At 40.1% G+C, this 27,309-nt stretch overlaps 2 protein-coding genes and 1 long non-coding RNA gene across 3 annotated transcripts; 2 read left to right on the top strand and 1 right to left on the bottom strand.

The window, feature by feature from the left end:
• Positions 1–40: 40 nt before the first annotated feature.
• Positions 41–4,138, bottom strand: LOC137259730 (type-2 ice-structuring protein-like). The gene is made up of 7 exons (XM_067797330.1): positions 4,091–4,138; positions 3,891–3,957; positions 3,472–3,548; positions 2,435–2,506; positions 1,256–1,439; positions 766–924; positions 41–332 (listed from the first exon to the last, which is right to left on the bottom strand). The coding sequence occupies exons 1-7, from the start codon at positions 4,091–4,093 to the stop codon at positions 103–105; spliced, it is 792 nt and encodes a 263-aa protein (XP_067653431.1). The 5' UTR covers positions 4,094–4,138; the 3' UTR covers positions 41–102.
• A 7,189-nt stretch (positions 4,139–11,327) lies between these two features.
• On the top strand, positions 11,328–25,114 carry LOC137259729 (uncharacterized). Its single transcript, XR_010954709.1, has 3 exons — positions 11,328–11,417; positions 23,577–23,696; positions 25,059–25,114. It is a non-coding gene; the product is annotated as an uncharacterized lncRNA (long non-coding RNA).
• A 19-nt stretch (positions 25,115–25,133) lies between these two features.
• On the top strand, positions 25,134–26,483 carry LOC137260387 (uncharacterized). The gene is made up of 2 exons (XM_067798055.1): positions 25,134–25,159; positions 25,526–26,483. The coding sequence occupies exons 1-2, from the start codon at positions 25,134–25,136 to the stop codon at positions 26,481–26,483; spliced, it is 984 nt and encodes a 327-aa protein (XP_067654156.1).
• Positions 26,484–27,309: the final 826 nt, after the last annotated feature.

The raw sequence follows: 27,309 nt of genomic DNA, 5'->3' as shown, positions 1-27,309 counted from the left end.
GATATTCAACCCCTTCACAGCAAAATATAAACTGAAAACGTTCGCAGTGGATGGGTTTTTATTCATGGTCGTCTTGTGTTTGTGTCCTTTACGATTTACGATTTATATGTGTCCCATTTCGCAAATGAATGAGTGTGAGGCTGTTTTTATGCTTTCAAACCAATTATATTTTGTCCTGGAGCGAACAGCTATGCGGTATTCATATTCATTCGTTTTGTCTCTAGGGTAACTTGGATACCATGCAGTGTAATCGACGTTTGTACCATCCAGCCACTCCCATCCACGTGTTGCAGGGGCGTAGTACCCCCCAGTCCAGAAATCCAAACCAGGACCTGGGTAATAGACGTTTACATGTTATACCAAACTATGATACATTTGCAAACAGATAAATAAGGAAGGTACAGGAGCAAATCTTTAAGTGCTGCAGGCCTCAAATCACTTCGAGGCGTGATATGGTGCCATCAAACCTACTGAGGCCAAATCGTTGATCAGAACCCATTATCATTAGTTCTGGCACGCACTGCGAATTGTGAGCACCTAGACCACCGTTCACACGTTCACAACCCGCAGTGTCGGCTTTTACCGTTCAAAGTGGCGAATACACACGCATGCACGTACTCATGAACATAAACGCACACATTAACACAGACGCATACGCACACATCCGCATACACATATATATTTTACACTGTGATTTCCATTTACGTCTTCCCCATGTCGTCGACAAATAGAAAACCAGCGTAATAAATCAAGTTTTTAACTTACGTGTGCTATTTTGAATGAATAGCTGTTCCTCTGCAGTATTGATGGACACAAGATCTGCTCCCCGCCTCTGACAATCCAGCCTTGCCTCGTCCCACGTGACGTTCCAGTTGGCCACATAGTAGCACTTGCTCCTCGACTTCACAAAGGTAGGGGGGCATCCTAGAGAATAGACTGAAGTGGTCAATCAGATATGGAATATTGTCGACGGTGGTGGGGCAACTTATTTTATCTTTGATTTTTTTCTCTGACACATGATACCGTGACACTGAACGAGTCATACACAATGACCACAAGTTTAGATCCGAAATGCTTACAACCTTCATTTAAGGGTAGCTTGAGGTAAACGTTCTGCTTTCTGTATTTTGCAGGTACTATAGTCTGTGGAGGGAGCATGGTATCACAGGGGTCAGACTCTTTGAAAGGCATAAATCTGGAGTGAATTTTATTCCACTGTTATCAAAATTTCTCCTGAGATATATTGCTCTCTCACCTCCACTTCCAGAGTTGGACACCGTCGTGTTACAGACGTTCTGATTGCAGAGGTTGCCGTTACAGCACCGGTAACACCTGTGTGCTTCACGGGAAGATCTACCCCGTGGCGCATCTACAGAATCCACTGTCTGGACTGACCTTTTTCCGAAGAGTATTGCTGCATTTTGCAGAATCCTACAAGTCTGAACAAAAAAGGCAAGTTAGATATCGTTCTCATCAAAAATATCTGTGACGGATGTACACTTACTGTCACAACATATTCTCCATATTGTTCTTGTATGTTTCTGGTCTAAAACAAAACTTAAAACCTAAAAGATCACGTGCAACGTAAAAAACAGCTTTGCAGATTCTGATACCTTTCGGTATGCACGTACAGAAACAAATCATCAGAAATGCCAAGTCAACCTATAAAGTTGAAAAAACGTAATGAAAAAAGGCCCGCGAAATCTGAGGCCACCGCTGGGTGAAAAAGTGGTTTCAACAACCATGCTGCGCTGCGCTCATAACCCATGCACAACGAACAGGTTCGCGGACCTTGAAACAGTATGCCTGCCCGGAGTATGACGTCATGAGCAGTAGTCTAATCTTGATTGTGTAAAAATGACAAGTAAATAATCTACTCATGTTGACTGTGATAAGTAGACTCTGTCACAGAGAAAACACAATGTCTGATTTATTGACACCTATATGTCTGCTTGCCTGTCTGCTAATGACAATATGCAACGCACAACTTCAATTACTGACCATTTGCAATTTGAAATTAACACCTACCGGGTTTATAAGCCATAAACATAAATCCGGCTAAGCGTATTGGCAAAGTAACCAGTTACACATGACTGCAAACCCACCGGTCCGGACTGGGTTCGGTATCGCGGCTGCTTCGTTTCGAGGGACGTAAACCCAAGTACAAAATATTGCACTTTTGATTTGCGATTATGCGCTTATAATTATGTTTATTGTTTCACAATGGAGTGTTTTAATTATGTTTGATTTTTTGGTTGCACGTGACTTTTAATTAAGTATGAAAAAGGTTTTCAAAAAATAAGGACTTCTGTCAGTAGAGAGTCTGAAGTACGCCAGTCTCTAACTCTTGAAGCACACATTTTGTATTATACTTTCTCTTCAAATGACTTACTTTGAAAAGTTTCCAAATGGCACTGTGTATTCATATTCTTACCCTGGTGCTCTCACAGCCAAGATGATAACCTCTTTTCCCTGCGTGGTTTGTGAACTCTCTGGTGAAACACATCTGTCGGGGAGCACGAGCAGCGATCATTTGCATAATTTTAGTTGCAAAAAATTTAGATTAGCTCAACCGTGTGATAACAGCTGCAACGTTTCATTACTATAAACAGATAGTTATTATGGTCTGTTTGCAGTGAAAACCTCCCGAGGAATTTCACTTTGTACAAAAAGGTAAATAAAATAATGTGAAATTAAGATTACGACTCCTCATAATTTTACCTTACCCTTTGAACATTTAAACAATCAGACCTTTGTTCAACTTAGGATAAAAGTTGTTTAAAATAGATCATAGTTTCAAATCACTATTATTGGTTTGTATTGCAAGGGGATAAGCGAAGCAGCTGGAACAGTGAAACAAATGCATGTGTGGTACGTGATGTGTGTGAACGCAGACCAACCCTACATGTTCTCGGTGTTTAATTTAATGTCCATACACCCTTGTAATTCAAACCAACGATAGCGATGTAAAAGTATGAGCGTTTGTTAAACAATGTTTTTCCTACGCTCATTAAAATTCTCAGATTTGAATGATCACATCTTTAGGTAAACTTAGGGAGGATTCGTAATCTTCTTTTCACATTATTTTATTATTTTGTTTAAAGTGAAATTCATCGGGCGGGGGGGGGGGGGGGGGGGGGGGGGGTTGTCACTGAAAACAGAATATAGTTTAGCTGATAAAACTCTTTCTTGATGTTAATGATGTACAGACTCGATTATTTACATATCACATAGTGAGTGAGTGAGTTTAGTTTTAAACCGCTTTCAGCAATATAGCAGCCAAATCACGGCGGGAGACACCAGAAATACCATTCCCAAATTGAATTCCCACTTCGTGCCCATATGGGAAATAGAACCAGGACCTTCAGTGTGACGAGCGAACGCTCTTACTATGAGAACAGAATAAAACGGCAAGCAACAGATACATGGTTCAAATAAATGTCCAGAAAGAGTGAAAGGCACTGTACTGACCTCATCTTTACCACAGGTCACATATTCCTGACAGTCCTCCGGGGATGCCACATCAAAACACTGATGACAGACAATATCTGTGGATGCATCATATTCACGTTTATAAATATTTGAATATATTCTTCGCAATGATATTTTCAGTATTTCAGAATTCGGCTAAGTTGCTGCTGTGGGTGAGTGAGTGAGTGAGTGAGGTTGTAGCGCAATACTCAAGCAACATTAGAGATGCCAGAAATGCGCTGTTGGTATCAGTGACAGGAGTTGAACCCGACAGCTGCATGTATGATACGTGAGAGCAACACAACCAACAGCTGGTATTAGCGGTACGGTGTGTACCTACCTGCATTGTCCTGCACACAGGATTATCGAGAGCAACACAACACCCAGCATCTGATATTAACGATATAGTATGTACCTACCTGCGTTGTTGCCCAGTGCTGTGGTGTCAACAGACAAATACACAACAACCAGCAGTTGGAGTATTACCTGTTAAACGAAAAAAGACAACACGGTGAGAAAAAAGTTCAAATATGAATACCGTACTGTCTGACCCAACCATTGATGTCTACCGGTGATGGCCTCTAAGTATGTTCACTGTAGCTGGAAAAGCTATACCAACCATTCTTCGAAGACAAACAAGTGCGTTGTGAAATCTTTTCAGATTCTGCATTATCAAGCTGCGACCTTGATCAGATAAGCGTGCACATGACTTGTGATCCTTACATGTGCACTAATGTAGTGCATAAACATTCATGGACCAATTGTTGCTTTTGTGTTTTTTGTTATCCCAGAATTTTTAACACTGCTGTCATCTCCGCTGCGCCTCCTGCAAACTCAGTTGGTATTGTAAGGGTTGAGCAAGTGCGTTTAGTTTTACGCCACACACAGCTATATTCTATCCCCAGGTTAGGGGACAGACAGAGATCAATATATTGGTCCAGTCACCTAAAAACACACTTGGCAAAAGCGACAGGATGGCCCGACAATCCACTCATGAATGGCAAGTTGCTTAAGCTGCCTTGAGCAATGCCATGTCAATGTATGCTTACCTGACAGAGCAAAGTCACCAATTACGTCGGCGCCTTAAAATTCGTTTGCTAGTTCACATCGTAGTGGCGGTGAACGGCAGCACTATATCGTAGCAGGAAGTGAACGATTTATCACGCCAGAAGTCAGTTTTAGGTGTGGGAAAATTGTCAACATCTATCTTCGTATAGACCACATGAACCCCTAAATTCCTCCTGCAAATTAGAAGACACATGTGTGCAGTTCTACCAAACATCTTCCTATGAACTTGTAAAACAGTGTCTAGCTTCGGCTACATGTCCGTAAATTAAACATATATAAGTTTCTGGTAAAATTGCTGCATACACGGAAAGCAAAATACATCAACATTTAGAGTAATTATCGATCTATCTTTGTGGCAAATATGAATGCTTAGTGTTGTGTCGCTTTCGAGCTTTTATCCTCGTAACACCAACACTATCAGAATGTTTAAGTATCATCGCAACCTCGCCATGTGAGTGATTGGAAAAAGCATATGACTTCGATTGAATGGATTCTGAAATCTCGTGACTTTATTGACCTACCCTGACGACTACTCAAGCTGGTCGACTCAACCTGAGATGTACTCGCAGGGGCAGGTGCGGACTTTAACTCTGGGAATATTTCATGGGTTTCGTCCAGTGCTTTGCATTTTTGTTATTGCCCCCAACTCGTTTTGAGTTCAATAATTCTTCACCGAATTTTGCACTTTGATTTGTTGGTGAATTGGTGCATTTTCTTTTGGCTGAGTGAGTGAGTGAGTGAGTTTTAGTTTTACGCCGTTTCTTAGCAATATTCCAGCAATATCACGGCGGGGGACACCAGAAAATGGGCTTCACACATTGTACCCATATGGGGAATCGAACCCGGGTCTTCGGCGTGACGAGCGAACGCTTTAACCATTAGGCTACCCCACCGCCCCTTCTTTTGGCTGAGGATTTGTGAATGAACCGTATTTTGTGTTTCCATGGCAACAAGTTCTTACTTTGACTGAAATTGTTTTTAGTGTTCCTTTCCATAGCTGAATTGTGATACCTTTCAGTACTCTCCTCCACTTGTGGGTATTAAAACATGGGATAAATCCACAGTACCACGTTATTTCCAGTACTAACATTACTGAAGTACATGAGGCAGTTCTGTTGTTGATATAGGCATGCTAGCATATGAAAGGTATACATAAATATACTTTCGTTAGTTCAATGCAACATTCACCACTGTTTTGAATATTTATGATAACGTTTGGTTTCATTTTTATTTATATATCAAGGAAGTTATTAAGGAAGAGAATAATTTGATAAAGATTTCTCCCGGAGATACTTTCGTTTAATGAGCACTCCTTTGCTTGGCGCCATATTGTTTCTTGCCGTAAGAGACTTGGAGGAATGGAAGGGCAGATTAAGTAATCACTTAAAGATGTTTATTGCTGGGAGACGCACATTTGAGTTATTTGCTCAGCTGTAAAATCTGAATATGATCTTTATAATTGTTGTCACAGTGTAGGGTGTGCATTATTTTACATATAAATGTGAGTGCTGTGAAACATGCTGAGGTTTGGAAGAGTCCATTATTTAGAGTAAAGCCTACAGGTATTGTTAGATATCTACATATCATATACACATTTCCTTGTCACGATTATCTGTTGATGATATCACAGAAAAGCTTATATTTTGTAGTTTTTCAAGCCAGGAGTTAATTTCGGTGTATGACCCAAAATTCAGTATGTTTTAGCCACCTGTCACCCCTTTGGTCAAATAATGTAGGACTTCCATTTCTTGGAACTGAGAGCCAGCGATTCACTGTTTCCAAGAATGGGTGTGACCGCAATGTTGCTTGACAAGAATATTGCACTCTTTTTGTGTGTAGCTCGCAGTTGCAATACGTGTTTTTCATTGCCTTAGTACATTCTGGGTGTGACCGATTATTTATAGCAGCACACGGTTTACAGTAATTATTTTATTGCTCATAGAATCAAAGAGACATAGTTGTGACGTCACAGATGTGACGTATTGTTTCAGATCTCCATGATCCATACTTCCTTGTGCTTGGGAATAGATGGCGTTGGAAGACCTCCCACAACAGACTTCGCAACTTGACATGCGAACCAACCACTGCGATGGATATTGACGACTTCGTCTTTAAATCATTTGGGCTTTCTGAACAATAAAATGTTACCACCCAACCCATCCTCAGTGCTAATCTCCAACACCGCTTTCTCATCTCCCTAACATGGATATGACATCGAGCTTCTTGACAAAAGAGATACCAATCTGGAAGAACAGTTTCTCCTTATCGGGTCCTTTTCTAATGATATTGACATGACAATTTAACTCGACAATTTAATTCGCTCCTTTTGAAACGTGGCAAGGATATTAATGGCGGATGGGTCAAGTTACCGATATGAGCAAAAAGAGATGATTGAGCATCTTGTGAAAGATCAGGTCTACACCTATCTTGGAATGCTTGTTCGAGGCAAGCTCGGGATGCTCAAATTCTAGACAAACTTCGGGCCGATTGTAAAGCCACTATTCTTTTGGTGTGTCAGCCTGATCCTGTTCCATTTGAGTACTTGATTGGACGAAACAGCATATCCAGAGTCTTGACGGCCTGGCAAGACATATCATGTCTGATATCATGTGATATCAGACGTGATAGATGACAAATAACGTGTAGTTTAATACCAACAAACACAGGCCACAGCAAGGGTATAGTAATCGTTTTATTGCATGCTGCAAGTTTTTTCTTTCAATTGTCTGAAAAGAACTTGTGGGCCGACACTGTTTTACTGACACGAACAGAACTTCATTGTTGCATAAGAAATACATAAACTGACGGACAAAAACATGGTTTACAGCAATACAAGAACATTCTTGCACTACACCCAATCAGCAGGAAGACCGTACGAAGTCTCCGCCATTATGGACTGAGGGCTGATCGACCATTCAGAGGATTGACCTTGACCTTGCAACATCGACGGAACCGACTGAGGTGGGCTCTAACTGTGCAACTCGAGCAAAGACGACACTGGGTCAGAGTGTTTTTTCGGATGAAAGCAGATTGAAACTCTTCAATGCTGACGGCCGAGTCGGCGTGTGCAGACGTAGAGGGGAACGATCGCCACGTTGCTGTGTTCAAGCGATGCAACCCCATAGTGGAGCCAGTGTCATGATCTGAGGCGGTATTTGTGGTGACAGGAAGACCGATTTGGTGGTCATTAATGGTATTTTACATGCTCAAGGATATATCAACCAGGTATTGAGACCTGTCGTGCTTCCCTTCATGCTGAATAACACAAGAACTCTGTTCCACCACACAGTGCACGTGTTACAAGGGACTTTCTCAACGCCAAAAACATCCAGGTTCTTCTTTGGCCAGCCAGATTCCCCCGACTAGAATTCGATAGAGCATCTTTGGGATCACATCGGGAGACGTCTTAAGCAACGTCAGCAACGTCCTCGTGACAGACAGACGTTGACTCAAGCCCTGCAAGAGGAGTTGCGTCACATCACCCCATCAACTGTCAGGAGACTGGTTACATCTGTTAGACGTCGGTGCCAGGGCGTGCATTCGTGCTAGAGGTGGACACACTCCATACTGATGACGTTTTTTCAATTTTGAGTGATGTCAGTGTGATCGAATTATGAACAATCCAACCGCTTTACCCAAATTCATCATAATTTCTTAAATATTCACCATGTGATTGCTATAGCGTGTTGTCAGTTATGATCTCTTTGCTACAAAGTCATAATTGCTTACATATATTGTGTTATGTTTTAAGAAAATATGTTGCCAGCGTTTCTTTTGTCCTTCAGTTTATAAACATGTGCTGTGTGCTTAAGTTAAAACGTGTACAGCTATATTCCTCGGTACATTTTAAGACATTTCTAGCCATGGAAATATGGGGTTATGCAGTTCAGTTCAAGAAAATCAAATGAATATTTTTAACATCACGTAATAGACATCTTTTTTGTACATGACATGAATAAATATCGAGGTAAAAACACATATAGGGCCGACTCCTATTCTCGCGACAAACACTCTTTCTGCCGAGATCACCGATGCGTGATACTTAGCCGTTGTTTACATCATTGACCAGTTACTAGGAAGTGGACCAAGTCTGTGAATTGCCAAAATGTTGCAATGTAACGAATATTCGTGAGTTTTAACCAACTTGAACAAATCATAACTTTTCCCCGTTCTTTCCAACAGGATTTCTCTGCTTTACACTTCATAACGTTACTTCCTCGTTATGCGGCAAGAATGGGAGTCAGTACGGACGATCTTGTTTTTCACAGACCTCTAGATTGATAATACACCCGATGGATCAGGCAGTTGATAGATGCAGATGTTAGAGGAGGAGTCTATTCATTTACAAACAACAAGCACTCATACAATAAGAACTATTTGTATTATTTTTTCAGGCCTTATCCGTAAGTACAGCGAGAATAGGACATTACAGTATAAAATTGGATCAGCCACTATATATCCATAGTGAAGCGACTAAGATTAACCCCCCTGGATGCCACAGGGACATATATGTCCTTCCTCTTCAACCCTCACTTTGAAATGCAATAAAAAAATAATATACCACGCATATATATATACTTCACAGTTTTGAATTATGTGGAAAATTCCCTTTCTCTTGATACCATCTACTATTACCAAGCTAAAGTGCTTAAAATTGCCTCAGAGCGTTATTTGCTGTATATTTTGAAATGTGAAAATTGGATAAATACTGTGAATACTGAATTTCAAAAACAGCATATTAATGATCAGTAATATCAAGTTTTCATGTAACCAGCAATGATAATTCTGAAACGTCGCCGATGACCCCAGAATCGGTTGAGATGTTTTCGAAAATACACTTACAGGAACGCCGAAGTGCGCTTTAGGTCATATCGGATCGATAGTGTTTACAAAATCACGTTTCCAGAAAGCCGTTTTTGAGGGTCTTATTACATCAGGTATATTCGATCGTCAGCTGCGACAAATGCATCATTGAATTTCCCACACATCTTAGAATCGCATTACAAATGGTCTTTTATTCAAAATGTATATATATCACTCACTATCTTTGTTCAGCATAGAAATATTAAATGAACGTGGTTTGCATATTTTCCATGCTCATTTTTCTACTAAAGTACCTTCCCAAAACTTGACACTATGCAGATACGCGAACTTAACCTAGGAAATATGTTAGGCTTAGTTGGTGGGAGATCAGTCTCTTAAATCTTACAGTTGACTCTTTTACTTCAAATGCTTTGATGGAATACATTTAACCTGGCTTATATGCAGTTATGTGACTTAACAAATTGAAACCTGAACATTTAATGATTAATTTTACTCCCATAAAATGTTTTCTGATGAACTAAACATCACAGTTGATGAGTGTATCCCGAAGTTCTCTGCTGGGGAAGATTATGGTGAAATGGTTTCATGAGCTCCATGAAGTTCTTAAACAGAATCAAAATGCTGCTGCAGCAACTGATAACATATAGTATCAAGTCCCGAAGCACTTACAGGATTGTGCGTAGAAACTCTTTCAAATATTTTGATGATATTTGGACCTCAGTGGAATTTCCTACTTCATGCTCTGCTTGTTCCAATTCCTTAACCTTGAGTTGACCATACTGATCTTTCAAGTGACCGACAAATTTCACAACTTGCTGCGTTTGCAGTACCGGTAACCATGATCACTAATTAATTAGTTTGGCACTTAGACACCAATAATCTACTAACTGGCATACAGTGTGGTTAATGTAAGAAACAGAAGTAAAGATATACAAGATTTAGTATGACATACAAAGAAATACTTACCCCAGGCCCTTCACTTCCTCCAAGTGTGTGTATGAATGCGACTACATACTACTGTACAATAAACAGGTCCGGGGTAGAATAGGCCTTCAGCAACACATGCTTGCCATAAATAGCGACTGTGCTTGTCGCAAGAGACTAATAACGGAATCGGGTGGTCAGGGTCGCTGACACATGTCATCGGCTCCCACTTGTGCAGATCGATGCTTATGCTGTTGATTACTGGATTGTCTGGTCCAGATTCGATTATTTACAGACTGAATGAGAAAAATTCTCGTCTGCCCCCTCGTTATCAAAAGTACCCTTGGTAACCAATGTCGCGATGACTGTCATTTGTCATCGCCTCGCACAGCACCCTGAGATAACCTACTCCGTAATACCCCGTCTCTAGGTTTGCAGTTGTTTCACTCGGCTAACATCACTATTGGAAACAAGACGTTTATGTTTTGTTGCTAAAATTGTCGTTTAATTAAACACTTAAACAGCGACACAACAGCGCCGGCGATGTTTACATTCCCACAATGCATCCAGGTGGCTCGTCCGCTGGTGTACTGATCTAAACCCACGCTGGTATTAGAAATGTGACGTTCATATTGTAACACATGATTTAGGTTAATCACGGATGTAATTAGATTAATTTAGAGAGGATAATCCGAACGTAGCCAGTCATCAAACTGTTTGACATTTTGTTCTTTTTGTTTTTCTCGTGGCATGCGTGTTAACGCAGGGGACAGACATGTCATTAGAACAGCCATCAGTTAGCCCTGTGCAAGGATTGGTAATTTAAGTCATCGATTTGGCATCTTAGAATAGGGATGCAGTTCGCTCGCTCTTCCAGTGCGCTTTTGCCCTGAACTATTATAGTTAAAGCACGAGGACGCTTGCAATTGTTTACCAATCTATATTCATTTATTGAACACTAACATGCTTACACAGGCCCAGATGGTAAAGGAAACATGCTAAGAGGTATCACTGATGCATATCAAATGGTCCCTGTAACTGTAACGACAAACAGCAAAGTACATGACCTGGGAAGCGTACTCAGTGCAACTGACTGGTTTAGCCGTGCACGACCTCAGTCGGACCTCGACGTAAGTATCATGTTTATAGACGAGATACCCATGCCTCTTCTGTGCCTGTAATACCAGACCAAATGTCTGTTAACAATTGTCAAATAGCGTTACGGTACCATGAATATATTTGTATGAATTTTGAAATAGGAAAAAGTTGTCAGGAGTGGTGGGGGATGAACTTACAAGGACCTGGTGGTTTGGTTCGTACTTGTTTTGTTTGTTTTCGTGTTATTCATTCATTCATTCAGTCATTCATTTTTACACAATGTTTCTCTTTAATCCTGTATCTTTTATTATCCGGAGCAAAATTGAAAAAAATATACAGTATCCAGTTCCATTAATAAATACCCAGGACTGGGCAGTGTGAGGAAAAGTAATAAATTTGGATACAAATAATTGCAATTTTGCCCAAATATGTTATTATTCCGTTCATCCATCTGTCAATCATATTTTGGATTTCTCCATAGATTACTATTGGCAGAACACACTCACCAAAACTAATGCCCTAACCTGACAGAAGACAAGAGGCTGACGCTGTCACCCACGTCCTGTTTTTTCTGGGATGTCGGACCGATACTGCAAAAAATACAGTAACTTCCAATGTAGAGAACAGAAACCGCGGCAAAAGTATTAGGATCCGTTAGTTAGTGACTGATCGCGTACAAATCTGTCATCACTGAACTATGAAGGTTTCAGTCTATTTCTGCTGCTCTGTATACTCTCAATCAATAAGTTAACCAATCAATCATAATGAACCCAATAACACTGTTAATGTGATTTGTAAAATATTTATGAATTTAGACAGACATTTCAGTTCAAATTGTACCAAAACATTTCCCCGGTACAACACCAAGAAAAAAAAAGAAAAGAAAAGAAAGAAGAAAGCAAAAACATATATATTTTGGAAATATAGAGAGTAATCTGGCTGGGTGAATGTCCCATTACAGTTTGGCTGTATAGTTCACAACGTTCACCAACGTCCTGCCAACGACCAGTCTCTGTGGTTACGTTATGATGTGAGTAGAGATCGATAGACTTGCTTAATAATAAGTTTTGGTTCAAACTGTACTGATTTTTTCAAAATGTATGCAACAATGCCCCTAAAGTTAGAATCAACATTTCCTTTCCATTTGGTACAACAAAGCGAGTGGTCGATTTATGTAGATGAATTGCGCGAGTATCATGTATCAAATTGCTGTGTGCAAATATCACAGTTATATAATTTATTGAACTTATGACAATAGTCTTTTCAACGTTGCGAATACGTCAGTTCATGTTGTATACAGCACATTCAGTATGGACTATTTTGCGAAATCTTGTTCAGAACAGCTGACGGGAGTAAGTGGCTACATTTATGCTGAACTTTGATTTGTAGTATATGTACGTATCCATGCACTTTTCGATTCACGGCGATAATTTCACATATTAATCTGCATTTCATATCAGGTCTTTTTGGTTTATTAAATTGTTTAAATTAAATTTTCTACATTAATTTCCACACCACGGTTTATCTTTCTTACGAAGGGCTGTATGGGGTATGTATGGTCGCTCTCCGAAAGTCGTGCGGCGCTGACTAGCACGTGCACATTGCTATCCGCAAGGTTGTTTACCGTTGAATCACGCTGACCTGTGCTGGCAACGCTGGCTTTATTTCCAGATACTCGTATTTGTTCTGTGTTTTGTAATTAATCTAGTTCATATTGTTTCAATGGTTTTGGTCTAGTGACTATCTAGAGTTTGTGCTTTCATGTTGCTCATCTGAGACCAGGCCATTGTACGTGAACACAAGACAATAAAACAGCATAGTACATGTCAGAGGTCAGGGGTGGGAAATGCAAACGCTGAAATCAGCAGACAATGGCAAGCACATAGGTGATGCAATTACATCGACTTAAAACAGCAAAGGCATTGGGGCCTAAATAGTACATTCCAGAGCACCATGATGATGTATATCCAGATTGTTCATCTTGATCTGAACTTCTCTACATTTACATGATCCGGTAGGTGAACTGGCACACACGGCAGGTCGAGTTAACGTCAATAAAGGAGCAGAGAATGCTAAACGTCAACCTTGTCTTGGCTGATCGGATATGTTGACAATCAAATGACAAAGGTGCACTCCTCGACAATAATCGACCCATCTAGTTGTGACACGGTCACACAATGCATTCGTATTCACTTGATCAGGTCAAACTGAACAAGCTGTAGATCTTGGCTTCAGCTTCATCAAGCCTGCACGAAGAATTCAATTCTGCACTTCATTTTGCCTTTACGAACAATATACACGTAAACATTTCACTCTAATATGCACAGGCACAGTTGAGTCGTGTATATTTTATTGCAGCCTTCAACCAGAGAGACTGTTGTTTCACGCCAACAATATGTTCTTTGAGAGGCATTTAGAAGTTGGTTCAATAAGGAAGGACGACAATATATAGACGGTCATTTTTCAGCGACGTTTCCATGTAGATTGTAGCAATGTTATCAAGCAAGGCTCATTGTAAAAGCGTGGCCAGTATTTCGCAACAATACTTTTGCTGTGCCAGTCCTCTCCTATTCCTCTGGAGTATGTGATTGGACCAAACAAGATATCCTTGAGGATCATGTTTGATATCAGAGCACACTACATTCGTTCCTCACGTAATCCTTTACACACGCCAATCAATTATGGAAGTGGGGGTTTGATTAATATGGAGGTTGCCCATGATAGAATTTAATTTTGTACTTTTGCACATACTTACTTATCGGCTGATCCCCTGGTGATACATGTCAAGCCTCACGATGAAAGCAAGGAATTCACAGCTACTTTAAGCGTGCCAAGGTTGTTGGTCAGAATCCGAAATTTGAGGTTGATTTTGTTGATGGCAGTGTACTGCTGGACGGTACAATCATGGGAGTAAACCAGGTGAAGTCCTTTGCCAAGTCTGCCCAGAGTCGGTCTTTTGTGGAGAAGCTTTCTGAGAAGCCATTGCATCGTGTGTACGTGCAGTGTGTGCAACAGAACAGCGAAGGAATCCGATGAAATCTGCTGGTCTCAAATGTAGAACTGAGGGCTTCCTTTTTGCTGTTAAGGACCAGCCACCTCCCAGTCGCAATCGCCACAATGTGATTCTAAAAGAAAATATTTCAATGAAACATCCATTATGCAATGATTTTCCAGAGACTGTCCAACACGGTTTGATAAAGCCAATGGTTTATTTATATCATCGAATTTTCTGTTCCTTTTGACAGCAAGGTGATTGGCAAGACTCAGGAATAGCATGCTAAGTATGCGAACCTTGCCTTAAGTGCACTGTTGTCAGGCTCCCCGTTGTTCTCAGTGCCCTTGGTTTGCTACCTCCTGGTCTCTTGGCGCAGATCAGGAGAGTGCCATGATTCTCCAACGGGAACACAGCCTATTTTACACTCTGGGTAATGCAGATGGCTGCAGGTTTGGGAAGCCTATGTATTCTCCGAAAGGTTCTTGGTGAGTTCGACTAGGCAGCGTTTGCGGGGAGAAGTCCCATACGTTGTTGGGCTGCTTGAAGAGGGGGTAAGGGCCCGAAACTGATGAGCCTTACCTGCCTGAATGTGCCAGGATCACATGAGCCCTTTCTGGTGTATGTTATCTTTAAAACATCTCTAAAACATATAATACAAATGCTCTGAAAATATTATTCTTTGGAATGTGGAATCAGTTATCACTCTTGCTCTACACAGATGGTATTGCTCCGAATGAAGCTTCCCTACAAGGCTGCTGACCTGTTTGATGTAAGACATGGAGACTTATGGCCACAGTACACAAAACCAAGGCAATTCACTTTTGGAAGGGATCATCCCGTTTAGCAGTCTAAGTATATTTTCCATTGATGTGATAATATGGTGGAATACATTGCCATGTATAGATATTTGGGAAATTGGTTGAATTCATGGATCTACAAAAATCAGTTGTGTAATTCTGCAGGGCGATCTGCATTATCCTCCAAATTCAGAGCTCATGGTGGCATGCCTTGTGATGTGTTAAGCTCTATTCAATTCTGGTAGGAACGGTTGAAAGAAAGTGTTGAAAGAAATTATTATCCACGTGGAGAAAAAAGAACCCAAATAAACTGACTATACATATACAGTTATGGAATGATACTAATAATCCAAATGTCAACAAACTAGGAACGTGCTGTCTTTTTGGGGCAATCCATTAACCTCGCCATACATATGGACAGTGAGAAATAGAGAACGCTGTCGTATCTTAGATAATTTTAAATGAGTAGAGCTGATAATCCAAGCCACACATCCCGTGGGAGAATAGAATAGTACAATTACTGCCTGAAGAACGGTGTAACAGTCACTGAAGATGACACTCGTTTCTTTATTGACCGTAAAATACAATTCTGATCTCACAATCCATCTATATAATGCTAATCAAACTTTCTTTTCTCCGCGAAGTTCGATGAGACAAACAACACACACATGGCCGCGTTTAGTGTGTCCGTGTACAATAGGATTCACCCTCACCTCGTCAGTAAAATAGATAGATTGGATATTTATATAGCGCACATATCCACGCACTAGTGCATGCTCAAGGCGCTGGTATTTTTCCCTCGATCACCGGATGTCAATCTCAACAGCACATCGTTTCAATCTCAACTCCCTGGGGAGTATACAATTCTTGCTGCCACTAGGCGCACCGAGTTTCTTGTGGCTCTCTCATGCTAACGAGGTACCCAAGTGAAAGCTGGGTGGACTGGGACACATAGTCACAGCACTTTGTCCAAGTTTACTGCACGTTGCTTTACCCGCAACTAGGTGTATGCACGTGTTCATGTGGCCACCATCTGGTCATATACCAGCGGATTCGTGGGTTCTTTTAAGTGCACAGGTTTGTGTACTGTACACTAGGGGCTGTGGCAACTCTGAAAGAGTCTGCACACAAAGTTGACTCCAAGGTTTTTACACCCAGTCACAGGTGGGCTCGATCCCGAAACCTCAACCTCGCTGGATCACTAGCCTGGCGCCTTAGCCAGCTCGCCCACCATGTCTAAATGTTATAGTCATGTTATTAATTCAGTACAGATTATGTACGTCTTATGAAGATCCAAAGTGCATAAAAAATATAATACTTAAGTTATAAAGTTTATATGGCAAACAATTAGAGACATACGTACACTGACTTCAGTCGTTACGTTTTTCTTTCAGTCAGAACATACTTTATCACTGGCAAATGAAGTTGAAATACAACATGATTTCAGTTGTTAACATAACAATATAGAATTGCGCCGGCGGATGGCGCAACAGGGATCGCATCCCAATCAAGAAGTCCAACAACCAGTCCCGTGGAATTGTTCTGGATCAGTGCCCCCTTTAATACATATAACGTAGGTGTATGCAATTTGTATTCAGATTCAGTTTGGCCTTTTATGTATACCAGGTAAACATTAACATAACTCTAAACGATATTTTAGAAAATAGTAGCGGTCCTTGTCATACAGTCAGTATCAATATTTAACAGATAGAAAAACATGGATACAGATTAAGTGAAGTTATACGGCGAATAGAAAAAATGCTTTACTATAAATATTATCCTAGATGTATAAATGTTTGATAGTTTATATAATTCTTAAACATCAGCCATTTGAGACATACAAGGTGGGTAATGTTTATGTCGCTTTCCTTTTACTCACGAGGCAGAACCATAATGAATAGGATCGCCTTAAGAGTCCCTGTTGGAAGTGCGGTCTACGTATCTTTAATCTTCAGCAGCTAACAAAGTCGAGTCAATGTGCCCCACACGAAACGAGCGACACAAAGCAAGAACTGTGTAAAACAGAAAAATGTGTCAGCCCATAAGCAGTATGACACCTCCAACCCTCCATAAATTGCTGTCGCTTTGAAACTATCTACAGAATGTTCAGGTAACTAAGAATAAGGTTTTTTTCCCACTGTTTGACTCACACAGTCCACGTCGAAGAAAGGTGGACGAAGGTCACAAGTATCCAAACTGGGATTGACAGTATTAATTGCATGAAAATGATACAAATTGTGAATTTAATGTACATAAACAAACAAAGGGGAAGAGTGCAAAGCACGAACTTCAACAATGAGGTTATAAGAAAGTTATAAACGTTTGAAGTACGTTGTATAACTGAAGCATTACATATTACAGTCAAGAGAGCAGGTTAGTTAATAATGAGTGAGTGAGTTAGTTTAGTTTTACGCCACACTCAGCAATATTCCAGCAAATATGGCGGTGGTCGGTAAATAATCGAGTCTGGACCAGAGAATCCAGTGATCAACAGTATGACCATCGATCTGCAGAATTTGGGAACCGATTACATGTGTCAACCAAGTCAGCGAGCTTGACCATCCGATCCCGTTAGTGGCCTTTGACGACAAGCATGGGTTACTAAAGGCCAATAATCTAACCGGGACCTTCACGAGTCAGTCATACTAAGATATAGAACTGGTTCCCAGTTTCAGTCACCGAGGAAGTCGAATCGAAAATACTTTCTTTAAACATTATCACAACTTTCAAAATATGGTTTGAGAGACTACATATATGCTGTCTCTACATGTATCAGAGGCAATTCGTACGACTAACGCTGTTCCTTCAATATCATTATGACACTCGTCCAAGAAGGCATAGTAAGTTTCGAGGTCAATTGCAAGGGTAATTAACCATTCAGAATGGGTAGTTGTAATATCATTGAGTTTTTGGAATACTAGTATTCGAACACCATCGTACCACTGGGTACGCCAATAAAGAAGGAAAAGAGTACACCCATCCGGTGTTGTGGAACACGCAATAGATACATGTCAGAATATCTTTATTGTCATGTCATTCCAATAGCTCATCAGATATACTATAACGACACGTTAACCTGCCCATGTACTTCAACACTTCATATATACACTCTATGAATCTGCCCCGGTTGGTTGTATGCGAACCTTGCCTTAAGTGCACTGTTGTCAGGCTCCCCGTTGTTCTCAGTGCCCTTGGTTTGGTACTTCCTGTTCTCTTGGCGGGAATCTAACGTGTTAAGTCTTTGAATGTCATTTAGAAGTGAAAATACATAAGAATGAAGATTTTTATGGATATCAACTTCTTTATGAGAGAACACAACGTTTCGGAGTTAATGCTTACTCCTTCATCAGGTGATTGAGAAAGGGATACAGAGGTGTATTTATATGTACAGGTAAAACAATAACAAAGTAACAAGTGGAATGAGTTAACGAAAGCTAGTATAAACAAGCACTGATAGGAAGCCGATAGTTAAGATAACAATGATGGAAGCCAATGGTAATGCATTACAGTTGATTGGATATGTTTACATAACACAGATACGGGGTAAGGACGATGAACATGATTGGGGATAAGGATGGAAGCCAATGGTGATACATTACGCATGATAGGATGATGTACATAACACACGATAGGGGGTGAGCATGTTTACATGAGGGTTGATGATGTACAAACACAAGTAGGTAAGGATGTACTCGGGTAGATTGGCTATACATGAATTACATAGATAGAATGTACACAGGTAGATGAGATTAATTTATCAATACGTCCCAGGCACTTGGTAGGTACACTCCTTGGTCGCGGTTGATGGCTGGTTTCTGTCTCCGGATCTCGATGGCCTCTTGCAGTTTCCTTTGGCGCCAGTTGTTGTTGTTGGTAGATAGTATCCTAGTGTCCTCCCATCGAATTGAGTGTTCAGGGTTCTTGAGAATGTGTTCAGAGATGGCCGATTTCTGGTCGAGTTTCCTGACTGAGGTCTGATGTTCCTTCATTGTGGTGTTGATTGGTCTCAGCGTTTCTCCAATGTATAGGTCGCCACAGTTGCAAGGGATCTGGTAGATGCATCCTCTCGGGTTAGGGTGTTCACAGCTGGGTCCTTTACCGTTGGCTTTTAGGTAGGTCTTGATGGTCTTGCCACTGGAGAAGGTGACATCGATGCTGGCTTTGGTCTTGATGAGGCGTGATATTTGATGACTGATGGGGCCAAGGTAGGGTATGGTTACTCTGCAAGTGCTTGTTTATACTAGCTTTCGTGAACTCATTCCACTTGTTACTTTGTTATTGTTTTACCTGTACATATAAATACACCTCTGTATCCCTTTCTCAATCACCTGATGAAGAAATAAGCATTAACTCCGAAACGTTGTGTTCTCTCATAACGAAGTTGATATCCATAAAAATCTTCATTCTTATCTGACGTGTTGTTATGTGGGGACGTGAACGCACGTGTAGGCGAGTACAACAACCCGCCAGAGACACTACATAAACCGGAACTAGACACAGCGTCCTATCCCGAAGAACCATCAGCCCGTATGTACTACAGACAATCATGCGACAAAACCACCAATAAACGTGGTGAGCAGTTGCTAGACCTGTGTTTTACCCATAATTTAGACATATTTAAAGGGGGATCACCCGGAGATAGTTGTGGTAATTTCAGGTATATATTTCAACAAGGTTGCAGCGTTGTCGATTATTTTATTGCTTCAATCAATATGCACCAATTATGCCACTCGATGCTAGTCAATTCCAGAGTAGAATCGAAACACATGCCAATATGGTCTTCATTTTACGAAAGTACCTGATTGTGACAGCAAGGTTTTCTGGCGCCAACAAACCCCAGAGGTATGCATACCGATGGAACACCCCCATTTCCGAAACGTTTGTAAACACATTACAAGTCAGTATCCCAATCAAGTCAGTTACTCACAGATGTGTTGATACTCATAAATTCTGATTTTAATTTCGCTGTTAGCAAATTTACAGATATTGTTCTATCTTTTGCTGCCTGTATGGGGAAACCGTGTGAGTGTACTAAGCCAAGAAGAACGTGTTATAACATTGCCTGTGTTCGCTCAAAAAGAGCAGCACACAAGAGTTTAAGTTTTTATTGCAAAAGTAGAATTCATCAGAACAGAAGTACATACTGTAAACTAGGAAATCAGTATAAATCCATTTGCAAATCCAGTTTTATGAAAACCAGATCAAAAACAAGTCGAAAGCAAATTTTGTCAAATTCAGCTATGTTCTGGAGAGCACTCAGAAACATTTCACGCAGGCGAGTAGTAGCGAACAGTATAAGTGAAACTTGGTTAGATCATGTTCGTTATGTGATTAACTGTAAAACTTCGAGTGGTACAACTAATGATGATGATATTGTGGTTGATGACGACGATCGTGACAATGAGATGGTTTCAGATGACATTGATAATGTCTTGCTGGAATCACCCATCATGGATAAAGAAACACTCACAGCTCGTAACCATTTTAAGAATGGTAAATCGCCTGGCAGTGATGCTGTTATATGTGAAATGCTGAAATGTTGTGAAAAACATATAATGCCCTTCTTAGTTGTATTAATTAACAAGCTCTTCGATACTGGGTCGTTTCCTGAAGACTGGACAATAGCTGCAATCATCTCTTCCCATAAACAAGGATATCTAAACAACCCCGATAACTACAGAGGTACCTCCTTATTGTGTGTAGTTAGTGACATATATACCAGTGCGCTAAATACCAGAATGTCGAATTGGGCGAATACAAAGGATAACAAAGCCGAGATTCAAGCTGGTTTTAGACAGGGCTATTGTATATCAGTGTCTATTAAAACAAAGAAAGAAATTATACGTTGCACTGGTTGATTATTAAAAAGCATTTGACTCTGTCAATCGTGTTAAATCATGGTAATGTCTCAGACGTGCAGGCGTCTGTGGTAAAATGCTGGCAGCCCTTCGAGGAATATATAGATCAGGTAAAGCTGAAGATTTACCAAGAACTATTGTACAAACTACGTCGACAGTCCAGTTGGCCTGAAACAAGGTTGTGTAATAAGTATAATCGTTTTGCCCTTTTCATCAATGAATTGTCAGATGGTATTATCTTGAATGGAAAATATGGTGTTCAACTATTTCCTGATATGCTTGAAATATTACTACTGATGTTTGCTGATAATGTCATGCTAGTACCGCGTGCTATCTCTGGATTACAGAGACAACTAAATGTTGTAGAAAATGTTGCTGACACTTGCTGACTAAGTGTCAACCTACATACTACTCAGATTGTTGTGAAAATTGGGGTGGTCGTTTAGCAAAATGTGAAAAATGGTTCTATACACATGAAATGATCTAAACTGTTAATACATACAGGTATCTTGGTATTTTTTCCTCTACCTCTAAAATGACTATATGTGCATCTGATCTAGCTCTCAGAGGTAAACTGATGGGAATTCTCCATAACGTGAATAAGCTAAATACTGTTGACCCCACTGTATTTTTTTAAAATTTTGGACTCACAGGTTGAACCTATTTTATTAAACGGGTCTGACGTGTGGGGACTAAATAGATTCGAGAAAATCGAAAATGTATATACAGCTTGTAAAAGATTTCTAAATGTTAGTCGACAAACGCCAAATGCGATAGCGTAGGACGAATGTGGCTGATATCCACTATATATCAAAGCCTTGTCTGGCTGTAAAATATTGGCTGAAGTCAAATGAAATGTACAATAATAGAATACCCAAGAAAGCATATGACATTATGGTTTTAGATAATCGCCCATACACAAACTATGATTAATCAATATGTCTTTTGTTGTTTAACCATGGATATGGTTTTGTGTGGATTAGCCAATCAGTTGGAAATATGTTGACGCTTCAAAGATGTTGCTACAAAGATGTTTTATCAATCTCGGAATAGAATTCTACAAAATAGCACATGATATGGAATATATGAGTACAAAAGTCTTCTATCTAAATACTTAACTGCCATTACTGTAAAGACATATCGAACCATGTAATATCGAAATATGTACAAGATTAAGAGCTGGCTTACTAAAGTTAAACGTAAATGTAGGCAGATCGTCGAATGTTAATTATTGTTTAAGAATATGTGAATTAGACGTGGAAAACGAGTGTCATTTTCTACTTGTGTGGGAACATTATAATGTCTGAAAATTATATTTCCCATTGAATTTTTTTAGTAACCCAAATATCTTCAAGTTTAAGATCCTCATGACGACAGACAATGATACACTAATGCACATAGGTTTTTCCCATCCTTAGGCTGTCCAAGGCGAAGTATATTCTAAAGCCTGCTTCAGTCAACCAGTTGTGTAAAGTGTCATGTTGCAGTTTGTTTTGATGAAAACGTACAACTTATGAGTAAGGGTAATTCCTCTAAGCTTGGAGGTGATAGTAGCACTGCCCTCTTCCATTTATGAGTTCACTTTTATCCCTTGTAAAGACAATCTCTTTTTGTCTAATTTAACTCCTGGTAACGAGTCAAATACTTGATTATGCATGATGGACACCTCTGTAACGACTTCATGTTTTGGAACAGTTTCCAGTTTATAGATGGAGAGGTCTTGGCGAAGGTGACCCTGCATCTCTGAAAGTTCCTCCCTATGTTATGGGAAAGGTTCCTACGGATATGGGGGAATTCTACCCTGCGGTATCCTGTGGAAGTTGGTTTCCCAATTCTAAGATCGAATAGGCCCTAAGGTTCTGTTCATGCGTTTCTGAAGTAACAGCTCTGGCCAAATTCTTTTTCAGATGGTTAAACGCCAGCCCATCAATGAAGAGTTCAACCAGTTGCCTTTCTATTGCTAATCCACTCCAATCTTGCCCCAGCATATGCTTCCTAAGATAAGCTCTCTCTCTGGTTTTGCCTGAATACATGCTGAAAATCTTCGATTTCTGCAAATCTTTGATCAATTCAATTTTCAACTCTTCACAGGTTGCCTGGTCATCATCACTCATGTACCTTTGGATAAAGTCACTGACTGTCCCTGAACTGCTTTGATATACTATCAATGTACATTGACTGTCGCTTGCATTCGTTAAAAATATATTTCTATGTTTTTGATCCTTCCCTTATACTTCTTGGGGCCCCTCTAAAACGTTCAAACCACATTATAAATTCCCTCAAACCCCAAGTGCTGTGGATAGATTATCTCACCTGCTAAGCTCTGCAAAAAATCACCAATTTTCTGGCTTACCATGTTTGTAAAGAGAGTGCTAACAACTTCGATTACTCTGTCGTGCTCATCCAGTTGGGCGCTCCAAATTTCTTTTTCCGAGGAGGATCCTGGTCACTGCACCATTCAAGAACCGTTCTTCCCGCTTCTTACTTGTAAGAAAGTAAGAGACAACACCAGAGTACAATGAGATTGATATTTTATTCCAGGCAGGACATCCATCGCATCATGGACCCAGAGTGACGTTAGGACTAGGACTGAGTTTAAACTGGCTGGATATGTACTGGACTGCTGCCGAGACGGTGCCTGCTCAATGCTCTGATTGCTGGGTTCGTATATTCTTCAAATTCATATACCCTTGTGTGGTCAACCAGGGGTCAGATCTATCATAGTTTCACAACGGTTATCTTGTGGCTACATGGTGGGTAAAGACTTGTCACCCTATCTTTCACTGGTGTTGTTACTGCAGTTTGTGAGGGGCTTCTGTTTGTTCAGCAGTTTTAGGAGGGTACTATAAGAAACCTGTAAAGAGTCATTCCCTGGTGATTCTATGGTCAGTCGGTTGTAAACAACTCAGTGGATAGTCAACCTGTTTGTTGCCCTGTCCCTGACCACTGCTGTCACTGACCCAGGGGCCACAGGGCTGACTTTGTTACACGCTCAATAAAAAATGTTACTCTTCGCAGTGTCAAGGCCATGGAATGGACACAAAATGACCAAAGTCATCATAAATTAATTACGATAAACAACATGCATAAATTCACTTGAATTTAAGCAAACCTTTCAATGACAAGCAATCACGTCAAAACCAAAGATCATATATTTATGATGGGTCTGACTGAGCAGATTTAAAAAGATTTATCACATGATTTGTCTCTCTGCTACTGCCTCTAATTTTAGGTTAAAATGAATCCTCCTTTCATCTCATGTTTGGTCCCTCTGTGATGTCTTACACACGAGAGGACAGGGAGACTCACACAGGTTGCGTCACAGGTTGCACATGCATGTAATGGAGATGAACTTTTAGGTGCTCATAACTATGTTCCAAATGAACGTCCGGAGGTCAACTGAAAACATTGTTGAATGTGAATCTCAAGAATATACCATCTTACTGAAACTGTTACCTTCGGTATCTTACTCCCAAAAGCATGAGATTAGTAAACTCATAAACCCACTACCACAGTTTGTAAATCATGAATGCTCATCAAATCATTTATCACCCCTGTTTTAATCTGATTTTGTTTTCATTCCTAACAATATCTGGAAGATGGAATCATAAAAGATATATAGGGAGCACTCCACCAAAGGGGAAGGATATATTTATACCCATCACCTGTCATTGGACAGATAGAGGTACAGTGGAATATCTATATTGATCTGACCAGGGGAATACCATGGTGATACAAACACTGATGATGGCAATTATGTTTGCGCTTCTGTTTCAGTGTTATGATTCAGTGATGAAATGTTAATGATCCAGTGCCTTTGGGCACATCTGATCTAGGATTGCATGGGTATCTCATTCGATACTCCTAGCAGCACACAGTTTCTGCATGGAAATCTGTTCAAAGGGGCATTTGCATTCATTCTGGACATAAAAATAGATCGAGTTATGATATTACAGCCATTATCTTTCATAATACATTTTTTGTGTCAACTACATTTAACTTGATCCCAATCTTGTGTTTCAGATAATCATGTTTGTGAAGACTAGGTGCTACGTAATTCTATGTTTCCTTGCCACCACCACCATCTTCCTTGGATGGATGCTTCTTCTTAAGTCAAACCACAGGTAATCCATAGTATGTTCCTGTTCATAGTAAAAAATATTTGCCTGTCAACATCGTCTTGTCTTTAGGTATTTGGGTTACTGCATGGCACATAATTATGTGGATGACCCCTTGTCTAAGTTGTGGCAGTATCATGTATTTAGTGATCTTGACACCAGTGGTTCCCTTTCGAATTTATAGTTTATAAATCCACATTGATATTCATGATACGCCTGCATGATACATGATACATGATACATAGCATTATCTTCGAAGATTAAACCAACGGAACCTATCACTCACTCCAAATCAAGTACAAAACATCTTCAACGGGGATGAGAAGAACCGTTAAACCATCACATACAAGATACATTGTTGAAACATTTCAGGGTTGGAGAGGCCAAGAAGCCCAGATACGATGGACACCAATCCAAGATACGTTATATCATCTACCTCTGTGACGTACAGAGATCGTGTGGAGGATGGGCAGATAGACAACGAGGAATAGTAGCTGCATATCTTCTAGCAAATGTAACAGGACGGCGTTTTGGAATCAACATGACATATCCATCTGATATAAAACTCTTCTACGTTCCGAATATTGTAAACTGGTATATCAGAGAAAGCGAACTTCAGGGATTAAGTAAGGAATTTCTCCGTTGGATAGACAATAGAAATGGTCCTAAAGACGGTAATGGCGACTTCAACGTCAAGCACCCTAGGGATGTTATATTTTTAAGAACAAATATGGACATTATCACACTGATTCAAAAGAGTCCACATTATGGTCACCTTGTTCCAGAACCGTTCAGAAATCCCAACCCTGGCAAAGTGTTTCACACAATTTGGCATCTTCTCATGAAGCCATCTCTACATTTCGAGGAGCGAATTGACATGTTTATGAGCAAATTACCGAGAACAGATGAATTGATTTGTGCCCATGTACGAATGAGGAGAAATCCAACCATTCCAAACGATGCAACTCAGATCAATGCTTTATCCACTGTCAAATATGTGTGGACGTTTCTATCTAAATTCAAATGGGCACGTCGTGTGTTCATTGCTACTGACTCCATGGACGTACGGTTAAGTGCAAGGAAGTACTTTGGTGTTAGAGAAATTGACACTGATGGGCTGGTGCTTCATGTTGACAGACAGGGAAAGAAGCCAAATGCTGTTTGGGGCTTTGAGATGGCGCTACTAGACCAAGCTGTTCTCAGTCGCTGTCAGGTTCTCGTTGTTTCTAAAAGTGGCTTCAGTGTCAGGGCTGCCATGATGTCACACCTGGATCAAGAACTTTATGAATTCAATAATGGCACAGTCACTCCGTATCTTGGACTGAAATGAAAGGTGCTCCAGGAGGCACTTTCCCTGTTTACCTGTAGATGAAGTTACATTCCAATCATCTGTTTCAGATGTTCTCTGAAGAATATTGTAACAATTCATAAGCCATACCATATATTCGCGACGATATTATCACCGACGATATTAAGGTAGGAAGTGTAGGGAAACGAGAAATAAGTTCTTTTGCTGTCACCCAACAGTTAACAATTTTGTAATGTAAACATAAATAATACCAATGCTCGACGTACTATTGAACAAAATAAACAAAATCTTGAAAAAAACAAAACTTTATATCGCTGAATGTTCAGCATCTTGATGATGGACACACTATGTTAACATATACACTTTGGGTGAAACTTTAGCTACTCATTATTCTGCATTCAGTTATATTCCAAAGATTCAGAAATGTGAAAATCATCAAAGTTGAAAATCAACTTTCATTCAGAAAATGGTGAAGACTATAATGATTTGTTTTCACTGCATGAACTGAATACTGCCTTAGAGCAAGCTCATGGTTCAGCAAGAAGAGATGATAATATCTATTATCAGACCCTAAAATATTTACTCAATTAATGTGTTGAAACACTTCTGAACATGTTTCATTACATTTGGACAACAGAGCACATTCCACCTTCGTGGTGGCATGCCATATTTTCAGTAGCTATGTCCAGCCATGAACATGCAGATCCATAAATCTGTATACCTATATATTTCACAAATTAGCTACATTTGCAAAACCATAGACCTCGTGGTCAATAACGGATTAGTATGGTTGCTAGAAACCGATAATCTTATAAGAAACATTCAATGTTGTTTTCGCAAAATAGAA

The sequence above is a fragment of the Haliotis asinina genome, chromosome 13, assembly GCF_037392515.1.
Source record: "Haliotis asinina isolate JCU_RB_2024 chromosome 13, JCU_Hal_asi_v2, whole genome shotgun sequence".
Lineage (NCBI taxonomy): Eukaryota > Metazoa > Mollusca > Gastropoda > Lepetellida > Haliotidae > Haliotis > Haliotis asinina.
The sequence above is the reverse complement of the archived record's forward strand: the minus strand, read 5'-3'. Positions and strand labels throughout refer to the sequence as shown.

Bases quoted from the DNA above. Each gene is read 5' to 3' on its own strand.
- LOC137259730 (XM_067797330.1), bottom strand. The intron at 2,507-3,471 runs GTCAGTACAGTG...GCTCCCCGACAG, and splicing joins TGACCTGTGGTAAAGATGAG to ATGTGTTTCACCAGAGAGTT. The intron at 333-765 runs GTAAGTTAAAAA...TCTATTACCCAG, and splicing joins ATTCATTCAAAATAGCACAC to GTCCTGGTTTGGATTTCTGG.
- LOC137260387 (XM_067798055.1), top strand. From the start codon at position 25,134: ATGCTTCTTCTTAAGTCAAACCACAG. The intron at 25,160-25,525 runs GTAATCCATAGT...GAAACATTTCAG, and splicing joins CTTCTTAAGTCAAACCACAG to GGTTGGAGAGGCCAAGAAGC.